Below are 20,937 nucleotides of genomic sequence, written 5' to 3'. Positions count from 1 at the left end.
ATAAAAGAAACACTACTGAAGCAAGTACTCACATAAGCATTTAACTCTAGCGCTTGTGCATATACACTCTCCCTAAGTAGGATTTAGCTCAGGGATAAACCTAAGAGGCAGGCTGATCAAGGGCACATAAGTCTTCATGGGCCATCCTAACCCAGCACTGTAAAGTCTCTTAGATGGGAGGCCATTTGGTGACAGCCAGGCTGGATCTGTAAAGAAATTTGAAGGTCGCCTTCAAGGCAATTATCTAGTTACCTCCTGGATCTCAACTCCAGGCTGCACTATTAAAAACCAGGAACTAATTTTTCTTCAACTGACATTGGAAAAACGTTTTCTTATGTTGCTAGTTTCTAAGTCATTTATACTCTCCAAAATATCTGAATAAGCTCCTTTTCCTGTCCTGCCCAAGTCTGGAGCATCAGTTGTAGCCTGAGAGTTGTTTCAATCAGAAGGAGCCTCTTTGGAGCAGGCTCTGCTTTATAAAATTATCCCTTAGGCTTAGAGGGATCTACTGATTCTATGCCCAAAATAAACTGTTAGTGAATGCATTATCTCCTTTCCTCCAAGCTCTCTCTCTGTAATTCAAGTCCATGACTATTTAAAAACTTAGGGTATTTAAAGGTTGGGAAACAACAGTAATGGCCTAAAAAAGGATAGGGAAGAAAAACTCTGTTAGAATACCCTCTTGTGGGGAACTCCCTCTCATGTTTAATGCTATGGTAAAAAGTATTAAAAGGATAAATGATGAAGGCATGTTCTATTATTAAATTATTACTGCCTTCAGAAAAGCAAGATAATTTTGTATTTTCATATTGAAAAGCATTCAGAAAGCATTCCTGAGAATTTATCTATTTAGCCTTATATACATCAATTATTTAAAAAATTGGGCCAGGCGTGGTGGCTCATGCCTATAATCCTAGCACTCTGGGAGGCCAAGGTGGGAAGATTGCTTGAGGTCAAGAGTTCGAGACCAGCCTGAGCTAGAATGAGACCCTATCTCTACTAAAAATAGAAAAATCAGCCAGGCATGGTGGCATGTGCACCTCTAGTCCCAGCTACTTGAGAGGCTGAGGCAGGAGGATTGCTTGAGCCTAGGAGTTTGAAGTTGCTGTGAGCTAGGCTGACGCCACAGTACTGTAACCCAGGTAACAGAGCAAGACTCTGTCTCAAAAAAAAATTTGCTTATTAGAAAAATCCAGACCAGCTATACAATGGCACAGAATAAGAGAAAAAGAAATATACAGATTGTAATAATATCTGTTAAGAAAAAGAAAAAAAAATCATGGTATCATGGTTACCCTTTACTGATCATCCACCTCTAACCTGTGCCCAAAGGCTTCTTCTGGACGTTCTTGAGTCTGTAGTCTTATCATCTATCCTGGGCCTGAGTTTCTCTCTGGATACCCTAGCACTGGCAGCACCCCCAGGGAAGCCTGCTTTGCTCCCATTAGTTCTCCTTGTGGAGACTGGTATCCTGCCTTGAACCCTAACATCCCACTAAAGAGGCCCTGCTCCCTGCTAGTAAGTACATTCTCTTTTGCTGGTCATCTTCAGAATATTCCTGACCATCTGACCCTGAACCCTATAGCCTCCTGCTCTCCCACCTGTTAGGGCATCCCACAATCCTTGATTTTAACTGCTGGACTGGAGTACCACTTACTGCCTGTAGCCTTTCTAGGCATCAAATCCTATTATATAGATTCGACTTCCTCGTAGGACCTGAGGCTTGATTATATAACTCTCCAGGGCATCTCTCCTTTACTCTAGTTCAGTGGGTCTATTTCTAACTTTCAATTCCTCTTATTGTGCCTCACCTCCTGCCTTAGACTCCCGAGTGGCTGGGACTACAGCCTCTCATAATTGTTTGTCAAGGCAAGACAAAAACCAAAATGAGAGGATTATATGAGACAAATTGTCCTGGACTTAGACCTCAAAATACCATAAACATGATGGGACAGGGCCTGGCAGAAAACATTGCTGGCTGAAAGAATGTGTGAAAAACACCTAGAGATTTTAGTTGATGCATATGCATACTTTCAGCTGCTCATATGATAGCTAGTATGCTAAAATATTGATTACAACCTTTGGCCATATTAACAAGTGGGCCCAGATAACGGAGCAACAGTCCTTCTGTGCCTGCCTGGTGATATCACAACTAGAACCCAACGCTCATTTTTAGGTTAAAGATGAAATGGGCAACAAAATAATTAGGAGCTACTGTCTACAAACCATTTGCTACGGAGAAACACAGGTAATTGATGAAATGCAGCTGGGATAAAGGATGACTAGGTGAACCTGAGAATTTTTCTTTACATTTTTGTGCAACTATCTCATGGATGAAAGAATAAATGGATTTGTTCCAGAGGTAGAAGGAGGTGAGTGGAAGTTTTAGAAAGTCATATTTTGATTCAGTCTCTGGTAAAACATCATCAAACTGGCTGCTCTATGAAACAGTTCCTCTCCCTGTCTTGAGCAAGGTCTAGATAAATAAAATGACCATACATCAAAAGAATTTGTTGTTGCAAAGGAATTTCTTTCATAAAGAGAATGAACAACCAGACAATCTGTATAGGCTCTTCCAGTTCTAAGTTCATGATGTTATCTGCCCTCTCAAAGGCCCTGAGAGTCAAATTCACTTATGAAAAGCAGCTGGAAATTGCAGAAGAATGAAAACATCCATAGCTCTAACAACGGTATATTTAACAGAGAGTGAATATTAATATTTATTCAACAAAAAGTACAAGTCAACATTGACCAAAATAATGTAGTTTAAATATTTATACTTACTATAATGAAAAAAAAATGAATCAAACAAATCAGCTACGCTTCAGTCAGGAGGTCTACACCTTTTGAAATTTCTTAGACACACCATCTCTGTGTTTGTCTTCATTCTGTGAGAAAGCAAAAACACCTTGAAATAGCTACAAACAGAAAAAATTGGAGATACTGTCTTCAGAGACCCTCTCCATCATAAGACATGATAAGGCAAATAGATTTTCACAGCTCAGGTTCCTTTTCACACAGGGGCATACTGTGGCAAAGCTGTATCTACAGGACCTCACCCACATTCGTCAAACCATACTCACTCCCCTGAACTCTCTTTCGATTACAGAGATGTTTCTACAGAAATTTAGATATAACATATTTTAAAATTCTGTATCTATAACACTTAGCTTTTTCCAAGTAATCTACATATGTTAATTTCTCTCACTCAGTCCTCATACACAGTTGTTCTTATTTGCATATATCAGATGGCTTGTCAAACCATGTGATTTCTGCACCCTTATTTAAAACCACACATCTACCCAAACAAGAACTCTCAGTGCTCCTAAAATTGAGCCTACCAATTTCATTGGAAAAAGTCACAAGTGAATATATTTTTTCAGTCACAGCTCAGAGATATGGCTGAAATCCCCTGAAATTCTGATATCATTAAATATAGCTAGCCTTTATATTAGATTTTTTTTTTACTTTGTAGATTAATAAAACCCATTCTTAGCATATATGCTTCAATCATTTGTGATAGTTAAGTTTGAACTGTGAGAAAATTCTGAAACACTAGAATTTTTTAAATTGAATATGAAAATTATATTTTTTAATGCCTATGGAACTTCAAAAAAGTTGCTGGGAAGGTTTTTACATTTTCTCAGAAGATACAATCCATTTATTAATTTATTAAGTACTTGAAGTCCAACTAAGAACTGACCTCAAACTGTATTTAACTGTATCTGTATTTAAGATATTTTTAGCAATAACCTTGTCTCCTTGTCATTTCAAATATCAAAAAGTTGGGCATGTCCTGAAATTTACTTTGGGTTTACCAAGTCATGTGAAAAGCCTATTTTATAATTAATCACCATCCAATGTCAAATAGTTTTGCAGGTTAGAAAGCACAGTTGGTATGTATAACACCCTAGCTGTGCACTAACTCATAATTATATGACCCTACTGGAGTATAAGTTTTTCACTCATAATTCACAAGCCTTTATAAAAGGCTTACAGAATATATTACATGACTGCATTTATGTGCCCTGAGTATGTTAAAGACATCTGATGTGTGAAACATTTCACATATTCTTCCATAGCATTGAGTTTATAACATGCCTGAAAATAATTTATTGCATAATTCCAGAATGCTACTCAGCCATCACCATCATTCTTATACAATAGTTTCCTTTAACTATTACAGATACATTTTCTACTTTATTATTAATAATTTAATATTTGTTTTTCTACTTTCAAAGCATGTTTCATTTACATTAATTTGTTTAAACTTATAACAAACCATTGAGATAAATAGAACTATTCTTCATATTTTGTGAACATGGAAAATGAGGCAGATCCAAAGTATTTATCTTGTACAAGGTGACAAAACTGGCAAGCAATAAAGTTACAACTGGAACCTGGGTCCTCAGACTCAAATCACAACTTCATCCATTCCAGACTACATGGCTTCAGTCAACCCAATTAACTGTGCCACAGTCTCAGTTCTCTCAAAAGCTGAAGTTATTTAGCTTTCTCCTCCAATTTACCCCAATATCTGAATTATTACTGAGTTCTATTATAATTTTTGAATAGGATGCAAATGTTGCTTTCTGCCAGGTCTTTGCTGGTATATTATATAATTTAATTTCTCAGCTAAACATTTTTCTACAATTTTTTTTTGAGACAGAGTCTCACTCTGTTGCCTGGGCTAGAGTGCCATGGTGTCAACGTAGCTCACAGCAACCTCAAACTCCTGGCCTCAAGCAATCCTACTGCCTCAGCCTCCTGGTAGCTGGGACTACAAGCATGTGCCACCATGGCTAATTTTTTCTGTATATTTTTAGTTGGCCAATTAATTTCTATTTTTAGTAGAGATGGGGTCTCGCTCTTGCTCAGGCTGGTTTCGAACTCCTGACCTTGACCTCTGCCTGCCTTGGCCTTCCAGAGTGCTAGGATTATAGGTGTGAGCCACCGTACCTGGCCACTACAAGTATTTTTTACTGAATTATCTAAGTCTTAATATTTAAATGTACAGCATCCAGATTTAAAGATACATGAAAAGTCTCAAGCATTCCTATATATTAAATTATGCTAATTTTTCTAATTGAAGCATTTCACTGGAGAGTTTGACCAGAGCTGTCCTTTGTCATTAAGCCATTTAGTACTGTCTGCGTGTCCAGGAAATTTTTTACAGACCATATTTTAGCAAATGATGAGGATTCAATCCAAATGCATTTTCAATTTCTAATATATAAAAATGTACTAAATCAGTTCAAGGAAATAATGTTAAAAGCAATGATTTTATGGTTCTCATCCATTCCTTTAGCTTTTAAACCTCATTAAAAAGTCATAAAACCTTTTCACAACACATGAATTCACTTGACAATCTCATTCCAAAGTCTCTAAGACTGTAACATCAACACTCGAATTAAGCATCTTTACTTCCCAGTACTTCTTATTTTATGTTCAAAGCATTTCCAAAATAACTAGCGAAAAAATAAACAAATGATGATCAGATGGTATTTAGAGTCATTATATGCTGAGAACTGGATGCTACTTCAAAGATCTGTCTCTGACCCCAGGCAGGGATTATAGCCAAACAATTCATAACAGCAGTTCTCTACACTACGCTCAACTGAAAATTGATTTTTATTTTTTCCTTTTTTTTAATTTCGGCATATTATGGGGGTACACGTTTATATTGCCTTTGCCCCACCCAAGTCAGAGCTTCAAGCGTGTCCATCCCCCAGACAGTACACATTGCACCTATTACGTGTGAATATATCCATTCCCTCCTCCCCCTCCCTGATTTTAAAATCACCTTATATTCCTTCAAAATGTTTAGTGCTACTTCCCATCAAGATGTTTCTTGAGTCTTATATTTAATTGAAATTTAAATTCATCTCTTTGAGTTCTCTAGGAAAGAATGCATCAGTACCTCTGATTAACTTGCACCTTTATACTAAATAACTCCTTTAACCCTCTTCAGAGATCTGATGACAAGCATTTAACATTTCTCAAGTACTTAAATCATTACCAGCAATAACACTTAATACACCAGTGTCTGCATCCTCCTTACCAGTTCTTTCATATCTTGTCAGTGCAGGGATTTTCAAATAATAAACATACTTCCCAAACTTAGTTGTAGTCTTGAGACCTAGAAAGAAACTAAAATTTATCTAATAGTGTTTCCCTAACATTAATATCCTTAAAAATCAGGGCGGGCGTGGTGGCTCACGTCTGTAATCCTAGCACCCTGGGAGGCTGAGGCGGGCGGATTGTTTGAGCTCAGGAGTTCCAGACCAGCCCGAGCAAGACCAAGACCCGTCTCTACTAAAAAAATAGAAAGAAATCAGTATGTATATATATATACACACATGGTGACACATGACTGTAGTCCCAGCTACTTGGGAGGCTGAAGCAGAAAGATCGCTCGAGTCCAGGAGTTTGAGGTTGCTGTGAGCTAGGCTGATGCCACAGCATTCTAGCCCGGGCAACAGAGTGAGACTCTGTTTCAAAAAAACAAAAAAAAAATCACTCAGATCTTATTAAAACACAACAGATAGGTCCCACCCTCAGAGTTTCTGATTCATTAGGTCTGAAGCCTGTCTCCAGAATGTGCATTTCTGACAAATTCCTAGTCCATGTTGGCGTTGCTGGTCCAGTGATCACTTTTGGAGAATCACGAATCTAAGACAGTGATTCTCAGTCTTGACTTCACATAAAACCCCTGGGGCACTTTTAAAAGAAACCTTAACCCAGGTGCCCCCTTCCACACAGCAATTTGATTGGTCTAGGGTGAGGCCAGATTTCTTTTTTTTCCAAATCTCCCTAGGAGGAGAAAGCACACAAGATAGACTGGCAACAAAATATCTGGGAAACTGCCGACTACCTTTTAGGTCTACTTGGAAGTTGCACTAGATGTCTAGGATGCTCCCTCCCGTCCACAGATCACAAAGTAGCAGCTCCCCTCTCCCACTGAACCATTCAGAGATTTAGGTACTCAAGGCAGGAGAACAGTGAGTCAATGAGACACAGAGATTTGCAGGATGGATTAGAAAAAAGGGGACCCAGCTGAAAGGCTATTTCAATTATGTGAGTGATAAATAATAAGGAAGAATTTTACAATATGTTTGAAAAGAAAGCAAAGATGAAATAGTCACTGTACGTTAAAACTAAACATCATCCAGCAACATCTGACAGAAAGATCCATGGAGAAAAGCAGGAGTCATATGGACTCAGATTTTGATCCTATGCTATTAAAGTGTCTTATAGTTTCTAGCACATGATGCACAATAAATATTTATACAATAACTAAATATGTAAAAATACAAAAGCAGGAAAAAAAATCCAGTCATTTAGATGTTTAGGCAGGGTGTATTCAAGGTGACAGAGCCTTTCCCTGGGGGAGGCAAGAACTCAGCAGCATATAGATGGAAAGATTTTCACTAACTATTCTGCATATTCCCATCCTTGATAGCTTAAAAAAAATAGGTTTTATTTCTCAAGATTCAGTGGGAGGTTCTTTACTTCATGGTGTTGGCTGGCATAAAGATGACTAGAAGGTCCAAAATGTCCTTGTTCCTTAGGCTGGTAGTTGGCACTAACTGCTGGCTGGTAACTCCTTTGTGTGAGACTACCATGTGGCTCTTTGTGAGTCCCCACTTAGCATGGTGGCTGGGTTCTAAGATGGTGCATTCCAGGCACAGAAGTGAAAGCTGCAGATTGTTGAAGCTACACGGTGCTGGGTCCACCAAAATCTACTGGTCAAAGGAGTCACGGGGCCAGCCCAGATTCGAGGGGAGGGGAAGCAAACTTTACCTTTCAGCGGAGGAGTGGCAACGAATTTGTAGCCTGGCTTTGTCCTCCATAGTCTACTCTCTGGCTACAAATGATTGCATTGTACCACATGCAAAGTGCACTAACCCTCCCCCAAGTCACCCAAAAGTTTCATCCCATTATGGCATCCAATTTGGACCTGAAGTCCAGGATCTTGTCTTTTAAATCAGGTGAAGGATGCTGTGGGGCAATATCCTTGAAATTCTTAGGAGCCCTTCCCTCTAGCTTACAGGATTCAGGAGGCGCTCACTGCCTTAAATCTTTCTGAAGTTTTAACACCAGGTCTTACCGCTGTGCCTTTGTTTATTTTCACTTCGAGACCAAGTTTTACTGGCAGTAGTGCTCGGCTCTGATCTTTGGAGCTGAGGCCATTTCTTTCTTTGAGTACCTTTTGCTGCATAGGAGAGCTAGGGATGAGAAACAGTTTTATTTATGACCCTAGAAAATTCTGGAATGGAAATATTTTCTCTAGAGTCTGTTTAAAATCTGAACAGTTTCTTCTTTAATTTATCTCTTCTTTGCAATTCTTTGATCATAGGTGGTTAAAAAAGAGTGTCAATTGGTGCTTCTGATACTCTGCTGGAAAATCTCCTAAGCTAGATCCACTGGGTCATCAGGCTTTTTTCTGTTTCATGTTACTGTAGGTGATAGTCTTGCTGATTTTCCTGTTGATATAAAGCAAGAATGCCATTTTACATTCTCCAGTAGCAACAGTATTCTTATTGCCCTCTGAACTTCATTGTCACCTGGTCCCAAAGCTAATGCCATGTTTTTTGTTATGGTGGGGCCTCACTTCTGGGTACCAGTTTTTCTTTTGGTTCTTTAGTTGCATAACAAAGCACACCAAAACTTAGTGGCTAAAATAACATTTCATGATTTCTTGTGATTCTGTGGAATGATGAGGCGGTTCATGTGGTGTTGGCTGGAATGCTGGAATGGTTAGAAGGTCCAAAGTGCCTCAATCACAGGGCTGGTACTTGGGCTGGCTGCTGGCCGTGAGCCCAGCTTGGACTGCTGACCAGGGACCTTGTCAATCCTTCACATGACTGATTAGGCTTCTGCACAGCAAGGGGCTAAGATCTAAGAAGCAATATTTCCAGCACATGAAAGCAGAAACTACAAATCTCTTAAGGCACTGCCTTGGAAATTACTCTCTCCCCTTTCTTCCACATTCTGTTGATCAAAAGAGGGAACAGAACCAGCCAGATTCAAAAGGAGGGGGACGAAACTCCATCTTTTGATGGGAAGAGCTGCTAAGTATTAGTAGCCATCTTTAGTCCACCAAGTCCACCATGGGAAGTCACGTGCTTGTAAGTAGTGGACAGTGCCACAAAGAAATGAATTCTTTGAGAGAAAGAAGGGAGTAAAGAACAGAATCTCTGTCCCCTCAATAAAATATCAGATGAGGAAGGATTGTTAGATGAGGAAGAGTAAAAGAGGATAGAGAAGCCAGGTTAGTGAGATAAATGCCAGAGTAGTTCCGGAACACAAAAGTCAGAGTTATAAGGAAAGGAGCTGACATCATAGTCAAATGATCCAGAGAAACCAAAGAAGAATAGAGACATGTAACTACCATTCCACAGCTGTTTATACAAAGTTGTAGAATAATAATTGGTCTATGAAACAATCAGGAATAATACTCTAGGCCAGGAGTGGTGGCTTACTCCTGTAATCCTAGCACTTTGGAAGGCTGAGAAGGGAGGATCACTTGAGGCCAGGAGTTTGAGACCAGCCCGAGCAAGAACAAGATCCCATCTTTACTAAAAAAAGAAAAAATTGCCAGACATGATAGCACAGGCCTGTAGTCCCACCTACTTGGGAGGCTGAGGTAGAAGGATTGCTCAAGCCCAGGAGTTTGAGATTGCAGTGAGCTATGATGATGCCACTGTACTCTAGCCCCGGGAGACAGAGCAAGACCCTCTCTTAATAATAATAATAATGATAATGATAATGATAATGATAATACTGTAAATAAAAGGAAGTCACCTTAATCATCTGAAGCTCCAGGAGAAAGTTATTGAATAAATGAAACCAAATACATAGTTATAAATATTAAATTAAATAAATAAATTAAAGTTATTAAGTGAATTAAAACCATGTGAATAACTCTAGAAATCCTAATGAAATCTGAGTTGTTCTGAATTTTCAGGAACATTGCTTTACTTTTCCTTATTTCTGGAGTCAAAGATTCTATCATATATTTAATATAGATGGCAATTGTCCCTTTAGGAAATGATCTCTCAATTCTTTGTCAGTAAGCTACCATATTATCTAAAATCCATTTAAAATAAAAGAAGTTACAGACACAGTATTGTAATATTAACACTAGAGCATAGGCCACCAGTGGCTAGATAATTCTTGGAAAGAAGGTGTAAACAGCAGGCAACCTCAAATTCTTCTCCATCACCTTTCGTTGTTTGTAAAAATATTTTCCTAACCACCCCCCTCCCCACAACAGTAAGCAAGCCATAAAAAAGTACTGGAGAGCCAAACCCAGTCCCTACGTAATTCCTTGCGAATCATACACACTCTCCTTTCAAATGACAGGTAGACAACAGATATCGTCACTCCATTTGCTTCTCGTTTCTTTCACAGGTGATCTACCTTACACAAGACCAGAACCATGTGGACTATTTAAGACAACTATTGAAGACAACATGGAAATTGAAGTCTACTCTTTACCTGGTAAATCAGGAAACTAAAGTTCAGAGGAGTTTAAGTGGCTTCTGTAGGGTCAAAAAGCAATAAAACATGGGCTTATAACCAAGGGTCCTAATTTGAAAAGAACCGAAAGGTTGGTAGCACTGATTCTAGCCACCTTCCCTAATTAATAATAGGCCTTCTGAACAAAATAAACATGAAGTTGCAAATATAGTCTAGAACATTTCTATGGTACAATTCTTTTTTTAAACAATAAATCAAAATAGAGAGATATTTTAGCTCTGGGACAAACCAGTGTATTCTACAAATAGTTAAAAAAAATATGAGTGAGATGCTAATCTTAATCTTTTCTCTAAAGTTAACCTTTGTATACATTCAATTATGGAGGCTAGGTACTACAAAGGTAGACCCAGGAAATATAAGGCCTTGTCTCTGCCTTTCCAGAATTTACAATCCTATTCTAGAGAGTAGACATGCATAGTTGAAAGTTGGCACCGTCATCTTATAATGTCATGTCTGCGTCCACATGAGTAGGATGATGGGCTAAACCTAATAAATACGACATGTGGTTTTGTGCAAATAAAATGGCCAAAGAGAATGGGTGAGACCTCACTGAACAGCAGCACTTGTTAAAGAAAGGTCAGGATTTTAGCCTGTTCACATAGCAAATGTTTAGAATGCCTATACTGTACCAGGTGCAGTCCTAAATGTTTGGGAAATACAGGTGTGCAAGACAGATAGGATCTCTGCTCTCATGGGCTTTACCACGTAGTGAGAGAAGAGAGACAATAATCAAGTATACAAACACAAAAAGATCAGAAATGCTACAAAGCATATAAAGTCAGAGAAGGCCTCTTTAGAGGGACTACCATTAGCATGGAGAGCAGAAAGGAGCCAGCAATGGCAGAGCATTCCAGGCAGAAGGAGCAACAAGCTATGTGAGGATCAGAGAGGAGGCCACTCTGGCTGGAATGTCAGCAACCTGAGGAGAGTAGAAGAATGACAAAGGGCCTGCAGCCAAGGTAAAGATTTTGGATAATAAATAGTTCAGGAGTAGTGGAAAAGTCACTGAAAGGTCATAAGTGGAGGAGAGGCAAAATCTGTTATCAGCTTTAAAAAATGTATAGTTAGTTCAATGAATCAGCATGGAAATGTGGATATACACCAAAGCCAAAGGACCTTTACCTTCATCCTTAAAAAGAAGAGTGTTCAGAATGTAGTAGGTGACAGACCCCCTGTTTTCATGACTGATTCACCTGGACTATGTGATCAGAGCTGGGTGACGCTTTTAAGACATTCGCTGTGTTCGCAACACTGGAAAGTTGTGCTATTTAAGACAGTGTATAAATTCATCATTCAGTGTGTCAAACTCAAAAGCACTGCCACAGAGCTAACTTAAGATTAATCTTCCACAATTATATAAGAAGAACGATATTTGCAGCAAGCAACAGAGCATACGGTGTGTATATTTCTGACTTATCTACTTAAGGAAAGCATGGCCATCTTTTACTTAATAAAAACATGGCAAAACTAATTCTAAGCATTAAAAATGCTATCTTCAACAAAAATTAGGAAAATAAGACATAGACATTATTCTCTCATGGCCATTTATTATATTCCTTAGATCTTTAATGTTAAAAAATGACAAATATGATACAAACATACTTTCCTACATACTAAATCCCACAAAGGACAAGAGGATGACACTTTTCCTAAAATGTATAGTTTTAATTTTCTGTTTATTAACTGGTTTAAAAACCTCAAAAAGATTTTACTCAAAACATCTGTAAAATGAAAGAGATTTTACTCAAATTTTACATACTAAGTATTTAGTATTTATTTACCCCAAGCTACCAACACATCTTTATCATATGTTCCCAATTCAGGATGTTAATCTTACCCTAAGAATGCTGGTCAACTGGAAACTCTGCAATTAGTTTCAATTTGAAAAATTCCTAAAGAGAAATCATAAACATATTGTTATATTTTACATATCACAGGAGTGCAAGATAATTTATCCACTTATACAGTTCTAAAATTTCCAACATATATAATAATTTTATGAAATATAAAAAAGGTAATTTAAAAAAATGAGTATTAAGAGATCACCTTCCGACTTCTCACAAAAGGTGTTTTCTATTAATCAGGGAGATATAAAAATTACTGTCACAAATTATCAATTTAATCAATCTACAAAGCACAAAATAGGAACATTCAACTTTCAATGGAGAATGAGACAAGTATTATATCTGAGGACCATGGATTTTATAAATAAAAGATAGAAAAAACAAATTGAAAATATCTATGCTTCGTAAATTAAATACCAGAAACATGAAAAAGACTTAATCGTTGGGATAGTTTTCTCCATCTAGTTTTTGTTCTTTTTGCTAATCTGCTAGTTTTCTACAATTATGCCACTGTAAAATTCAATGGCACAATAGTGATATCCGCTTTTGCCTCTTTCATGTGCTTTCTTGATATTGTTACGAAGTCTCTTTAAACATCATTTTTGATGGAAGCATAATAATTCATACATGGATATGTTCTACATTATAAAATCATTTCCCTATAGAATCTTAGGTTTTCCTTTACTACTAATAATGATGTAAACATCTCTGTACTCTGCTCATATGGAATCTTTTACATATACTTCCAAAATGAGAGTATGGGTCATAGAGCATGAACATTTTAGGGCCTCTGATATATAGTATCAAATTATTTCCCAAAAAGATTAGACTAATTTTCTTTCCTGTAAACAATACATGAGTAGCACCTTACTGGATTTAGGAATTTTCATTAAAAATAATAAAACTTGGCTAATTCCATACGTGAAAAAATGATCTTGTTGCTTTATTTTGCATTTCTTTGAGTTGGGCTGACTTATTTCAGCATGCTTATTAACAAGTTTCATCCTTCTTTTCTATTTAACATTTACCTAAATGAGGGGGATCTTTTGCTGAGAAGATATAAATGTAGAACTTAACGACAGCTGTCTCATAATGACAATTTGTCATCTCAGGGTGAAGACACTGCTGCCAAGTAAAACGAAATACCAAAATGTAGCTGAGTTTAAACAGGCTAAAACCAAATCATTCAAACTAATTTTGGAAACTGTAGCGAAAGTTATTGCTTTTCTTCCACCTCAGCAGAATGCAGAGGCGCCACATTGAAAGAATGAAATGTGAAAATACTAAATGGCAACGCTTCTTAGAATAGAATAAAGAGTCCATATTAGGCAGAGTAAAAAGAGGACAAAGACTGTCACAGCAATTCTGACAGCCCCAGCTGCGGAGACAGGCGGCTGTGTCAGTGGTTCTCCAGCTTGCCATGCTAATGAGCATCACCAAACAAGCTACGCCTACGCCCTCAAAAACATTTTCTCTCCCAGTGGCAGGACACAAGACATGTGTATTTTAACTTGCACAATCAATTCCAAGATAACCTAAAAAAAAGATACTCTGGAAGATTTGGAGGTAGCATGCATAACACTGAGAAGCCCCTTCTTCCTTAAATAAGAGCTCCTTTCAGAAGGTTCCCTGTGAGGGACATCGAAGGGAATACTCCCAAGTGACTAAGGATTAGAGAACAATAAGGCAACAATCAGGTTTCTGGTAGAACAATAAAAGGCCCCAATGCTTTTACTTTGAAAATGGAGAGGTCTTGATGCTTTTAATTCCTCTGGTCAGTAGAGATAGTACATTTGACAAAACAAACTCCTTTTTAGGAGAGCAAAGAACTAATACACAATTTTGGAGTCTGATAATGGTTTTCCATTTGGGTGCATTTGTCTTTTAGTGCTACAGTCCTCAATCCCCTGGCCGTAGCCCATTACTGTTCTGTGACCTGTTTGGAAATGGGCCTGTCATCATGGCCTGAGCTCTGCGCTCCCCCTAACCCCACACGACACCCCATCCCCCATTCAAGGTCTGTGGAAAAATTGTCTTCCATGAAACTGGTCCCTGGTGCCAAAAAGGTTAGGGGGACTGCTATATTTAGTGATAGATAAATAAAGTCTTCAGAGGAAAGTGCAAGAAGTGAAGAATCTCTGGTCAAAGGACCTGTATCAGGTTAAAGGCATAGTCATGGGACATCACTTTGCAGCTATAGCAGGAACCACTGCAATATCATACTCATTCACCCCACCTTAGGCAATTGTAAAAGTTTAGGGCTTTAGGTTACATAAAATTAAAGTCTCCCATTTCATCAATTTGAAGAGTTCAAAACTATGAATAAGAGATGGATTTAAAAGAGGGACATTCTATTTCATCATCTGTCCCACTCTGGGGTCAAGTGGAATCACCTCCATGAGCTGCCTGAATGGCCACTAGCTGAATTTGCTGCTCCTTCATCTGTGTTCCTAGAACATACTAACATTTCTCTTATACTGTTTTAGAGTATGTATTAAACTATTGCCCCAAGTTCCTTGAGAGCCAGGGCAGTATCTTATTTATCTATATCCAAGGGATCTATCACAGTGTCTCTGTCCAGGACTAGATTAAGGTCCTGGAGATTATGGCAGCTGTCACATACTGATTCATCAATGGAGTGTTTAAAAAAATCTCTGGAAAATTAACTAGATTAAACAAAAATACTACCTATCAGAGCTTTTCTCAGGGAGAATATCGAATGTGGTTGGAAGGGATGATCAGGACTCTGACTGCTATTTCCTCCTGGGCAATTGAGATTCTGGGAACTGACAAAAGGAGGATGCAGGGAGGCTCTTTTGCTACCCTTTTCACATACAGTGCTTGTCTTCTCCTCTTAAAAATGTGAACAAATACTTAAAGACTAACAGCCTGAAGTGGCACCAAATCCACAGCATGCCCAGAGCCCAGAGTAACAAATGCTGAGCCCCTCTAAGGTGCCCCCATTTCTCATTGTTGCCTCTGCCAGCATCATGAATATTTAGGAAATCATTGTTGAGTCAATAAATGATACCAGATCAGGTTTTACCACCCAGGTAGGAACCAGGGGTACAGAGGAGGAGGCCTGGCTCTTGAAAGGATCTGCAAACACAATTGGTGCACACACACGGTGGGTTGGGAAGAGTGGCAAAGCACATGGTAGGAACACAGCCCTAGGCACTTCCATCACCCCATGGCAGGCACAGAGATTCAAAAGCAGAGGCTAAGCCTTCATCCCCTCAGGAAGAAAGGAGAAAAATTTATACTTGCCAACTCACCCACCAAACATGACATCTCACAAATCTGACTGGAGAACTGCTGTCAAATTCAGCATGACTGGCTGCATCATAATGACTGTGAGTCATTTTAAATCAGTGATAGCCCACTGGATAAATGCCACAGCATTCTAAAATGACCTTAATAGCTTACTGAATTATGATTTCACAATTATTCTTTTGCCCAAGTTAACCTTAGTATAATACAACAGGAATAATGCTGGGAGCAATGGAATTATCAAGTCATCACCCAAGGATGTTGTGCATCATGCTGTTCTGTGTCCACTTGCCCTGTCTGCTTTTCCCCAAGACCATGAACTCTGGAGGGCCAAGACCCTTCTTTACCCCCTAGGGCTTGTCACATATTAGGTACTTCATAAATATTATAATTCCACAATTCTGTGAGCTATGATCAAGCTGACAATATTGCATGTTCTTGGATAGTTTCAGTCTCATAAAGCTAGTAACTTTTGATAGTGATGAAGGTAAAGAATATTGTATCTGCTATAACACATTCTTAACCCAATGACAAAATCAAATTGTCACACATTGTGAATCAGCCTAGTGTTTCTACCTCAAGCTAATTTCTGATCCCAAAATAAAAATGTTTAATGTTCAGTATTAAATGACTATTAAACACAAAAGACGTTTAAAAGAAACACTGCTACCCTACTTGACCCCCAAACAAGTAGTTGCTCCTTACTTCATGTTTCTTTAGCATTTAGAGAATATTGATAGTTCTATTCTACTTCCATTAAACTGCATCCCCAATATCTGGTTTGATGCTTTTCTGCCTCAGCTTTTGAACTCTAAGAAGACTTGATTGTGCAGGAAAGGACCTGGCACTCGACAGAGTCTCAGAAATCGCTTGCTGAATGGAAAGGGTGGTGGGAGACAGAAAGGGGAAGGCTAACACTTCCTGTGTACTTGGGGAGGTTGCTATTACTATCTCCACTCTAAAGGTGAGAAAGTTGAGGATCAGAGAAACTAAGAAACTCGATGAAGCACACAAGCAAACCCAGCACTCATACCAGTTCTGACTAAGAGCCATATGCTACACGGCCTCTCCAAAGAACTATATAAAAAGGAGTTTTATATAGAATATGACATCTCTACTTTTCAAAGCTACAATCTATCTTTTAGAAAAACTAAAATGACAATTTAAAAATGAGATCTCTATTGTTTTCCTACCTCACTATTCAGTATTCTATCTAGTGAAACACAATCAACAAGTGCTTCCTCCACCCTATCTACTTATTAAATAATTAAGATTGACATGATACTTAGGCAGAGTGAGGATGCTTCCTGCTTCCATCAGCTCTTATAGAGAAACATTAACCCATCAAGTGAATAACAAGATGAATAACCAGGTTCCACCTGTATTTAAATGGTAATGTTTTACATGGCTTTTCTTCTTTATATACCTAGTAAAATGTAGTTAAAAATAAATTAATACTATATCATGTATATATGACTTTCTTTTTGAATGACTTAAAAAAAGAGTATCACATGCCTTCAATGTGTTTATTTTGTTAGGCCTAGTTCTTATCCTAAAACTCTGATGGAAATTTGAGAGACTTGAAGGGAGGGTAGCAGGATGGCTAAGATTGAGTTCTGACTTTGTCATTTGCCCTATGCTGCTTGATCTTAGATAGGTATCAATCTTATCATCTGTAAAATAGAGATAATGGTTTCTACCTAATGGAGTTGTTTTAAGAATTAAATAAGGTTTACTATAAATCAAATGCTTGGTACCACAGCAGGTACAAAGCAAGGATTCAAAAATGGTAACTTATTAACACAGTAGTAGCTTTTATCTAAAATTAATCCTTTAAAGGTTGCCTTTAAGGTATAATTCTGTAATCAGAAATCAGACTTAACATTAGGGGGTTTGGTTTTCTACTGAAATTAGTGATTTCCATGCCAAATTTTGCAATATATCACGACTTCCAGTTACTATGGAAGATTATGAAATATAACTTTCCTCAAACATTTACTATATGGCCCACAAGGAAGACAAAGTGTTGTGAAGCCAAAACAATACACTGTGATGCAACATTTTAAAAAAGTTAACCTGTGTTAGTAATATCCACTTTTTGATGCAATGCCTATCATCCCAGTCAAGATTCATGCTGCAGACAAGTCAGATATGACCAATGTCACTCAAGCAAAAGGCCACATCTTAAAATCTATAATCATGGATGTACTACAATGTGAATGTACTTAATGCCACAGAACTGTATACTTAAAAATGGTTAAAATAGTAAATTTTGTGTTATGTATATTTACCACAAAAAATATCTATACTCATGTAAACCAGTAAAACCATTCTTACTTCTTTAAAATCAACATAAATGTAAACCAGCAAAACCATTCTTACTGCTTTAAAATCAACATAAATGCGTTGCACAAATTAAATACACAGTGAATTTTAATGTACTAGAAAACATACCAACACACAAAAATATTTTAATTTGTCAAATTCACTTTGTTCAGAATTCGTAGGTTACTATATTAAATATTCAATAATCAATTTTGTCTGTTATCTTGAATTAGAGGAAGGGTAAGTGAGGTATGATCTCCCAAATTTTTCCAGAAAAGGCTTAAGTCTTTATAGATAAATAGCAGTATTTGAAGCTAGAACACTTAAAAATCTTCTAGTGACTACTGCCGTTAGTACACATGTGAGATCTTTTTCTCCCCTAAAATAACAATTGAAACACCCACATGTTTACAAAATTCAGTAATAATTTAATGAATGTGCTAAGTATTTGATCCTCTTGTTAATCTTTTTATTAAGAGGTCAATCCACCAGAAGGAATCAAGGACAGCCAACAGGGTAGGTGACGGGGAGGAGGAGGATGGGCACCGGAGGGGTGGGTGGGTGTTAGTCCAGAGAGATTGTGTGTGTTGGGAAAAGTTTACAAGAGAGCAGTCATAATCCTTGGTTTTAGTGATAGCAGACCTGCTTACTGGGTGCTTACATGAAATAAATAGATCATCCATCCATCCCTGAGACTTTCGTAATAACAAACTGATTTTTGTAGGATTTCCTTGTTACTTCCTTCGTCTCTGGATATGTGGGGTGGAAATGCCCACCCAAAGCATGAGTAGGAAAAGGCATATCAAATGACATACCAAAAGCCATATCAAATGAGAGTTAATTTAATAATAGAGAAATAGCTGCTACACTAGAAGATGGAGGGAATGTAGTAATGTGCCTAGATGTTCAAGTGAAGGAAAGTAACCGTCACTGAGACATAAGGAAGAATGGAGACCATGAGGCAGAGGGATCTAACAGAAAGAATCAGGACTAGGTGTCGGGAGACCCAGGTTCTGCTCCTTACTTTACTTCTAACTGACAGCATAATGTTGGGTAAGTCATCTCTCCTTACTTAACCTGATTTTCCTCACTTGTAATGTTAGAGAGAACAAATGATCAATAGACTCTCGGCTTCCACGGCATCCCGCTATCTTATGAGTTGATTAATGGTAGCTGGCACCAGGGGATATGGAGTCTGAAAGACGGTTCTGGAGTGTTGGGAATTGGGCAGGGCTTTAAGAAGTGACAGGACAGCACCAGGAGAATAATTAACTCAAAAGAGAATGGTGTATATTTTCTTAGAGCAAGAGGGTACTCGTCTGCAATTGGCAACTGATAATCTGTCTCACTGAAAAGGGAGTAAAAGTTGGTTATAATAAGAGAAGAAAGTCATCAAGTCAAGCATATAATAAAAGCATGCATTTTAAACGAAGGTAGAAAGGGAGCTGGGACTCTGGCAGGGTCCTGTACTACCCCACCCCTTACGCACTGAGGTTTGCTCCTGGGCCTGTGGCTTCTCTGCTCATGCACATGATCTGCTCGGGTGACATCCTTTACCCTTAAGCCTTCATCTGCCACCTCTGTGTATATAATGAGCCCAGCTGCCTAACCCTCAGCATCAAAATCATCTCCCTAAACATCTTCCTGGCTATGTACTGAGGTGTGTGAAAGCACATCATCCAGCAGGTTCCAAACTGCATCCACCGTTTCCTCCCATACCCAGACACCAAACCCACTCTTCCTGGGTCCCTGAATCTCAGGTTGATGGAAACACCAAGGACTAAGGCACTGCTATGGTTTGAATGTCTGTGCCCCCTTCATGTTGAAAGTTAATCCGTAATGTAACAATATTAAAAGGTAGAGCCTTTATGAGGCAATTGGGCCAGGAGGGCCCTGTCCTCATGGATGGGATTAAATGCCTTATAAAAGGGTTTGAGGGGGCAGGTTCTCCCCTTCCATCTTTTCTTGCTCTTCTGCTCCTTCACCTTGTGAGGTGAGGACACAGTGTCCAAAGCCCAGAAACCAAACCTGTGGTGCTTTGATCCTGGACTTTCCAGCCTCCAGGACTGTGAAAAACACATTCCTATTGCTTATAATTACCCAGCAGCACAAACAGACTAAGAGAGGCACCTAACCCAGAAACTCTCATTTCCTCTACTCCCTTGCTCCTTCTGCAATCCTGCTGCCATTGCCTCTGGTGGAGCCTGCCTCATCTTTGATGAGGAGGACTGAAATAGCCTCCTCTCTTGGCCTCCTCAGTCCGTTTCCATACTGCAGCCAGAGGGCTCATTCTAAAGCACATCACCTCCTGATCTGCTGCTGTGTTGTTATTGTGAAGATAAAACAACGTCTCAGGGAAGGCTGGGGGCCCTGGCAATGTTAAGTGATGGCAGGACTGCTCTCCAGCCCCTCTGGATTTCTACTTTATTGGCTCTTGCTATTTCTTTCCCAGGAATGCTAAGGTTAGACCCCCAAAAGGTAGGGCAGACTGGATTCCATATTCTGTGATCACCATGATCACTGATCCCCTGAAAATAGCTAGAAGAGGAGGACAGGATGCTTCACATGCAGCTCCCGGTGGGCACTCACTCAGCCCCACAAGTTAGGTCTGGCCTCTTCTCACTTCATCCTGCTGCCTGCCTCAGGGGCTCTGATACAGTTGGGACTACTTCTGCGAGGGCAAGCCTCTAGCTCTGTTTCTATCTACACACGTCACTGGCGTCTATGCTTACAGATACCGGGCATTTTTACAGATGTTATCTCTACTTGGCGGTCAGCAGCAGTCATTGCTACGGTGGCCAATCCCGGGCATACGGAGAGATTGCTGCACTTGCTGATGTGTTGACCTGTAAATGTTCTGGAGCTGCTGTAGGTAAGTGCAAACTGCCTAACTTTTATTCACTTATTTTTATATCATTTGTCCCCCACCCTTCACCCCACAAGCTCTAGGGAA

General features: G+C 38.8%; 1 protein-coding gene across 1 annotated transcript; it reads right to left on the bottom strand.

Annotated features, from left to right (window-relative positions):
• Positions 1-2,824: 2,824 nt before the first annotated feature.
• LOC142866658 (uncharacterized) lies at positions 2,825-2,887 on the bottom strand. Its single transcript, XM_075999789.1, has one exon. The coding sequence runs from the start codon at positions 2,885-2,887 to the stop codon at positions 2,825-2,827; it is 63 nt and encodes a 20-aa protein (XP_075855904.1).
• Between the last annotated feature and the right edge of the window lie 18,050 nt (positions 2,888-20,937).

Source organism: Microcebus murinus, chromosome 2 (assembly GCF_040939455.1).
Source record: "Microcebus murinus isolate Inina chromosome 2, M.murinus_Inina_mat1.0, whole genome shotgun sequence".
In the NCBI taxonomy this organism is placed as follows: domain Eukaryota; kingdom Metazoa; phylum Chordata; class Mammalia; order Primates; family Cheirogaleidae; genus Microcebus; species Microcebus murinus.
This window is presented reverse-complemented; position numbering and strand designations above follow the sequence as displayed.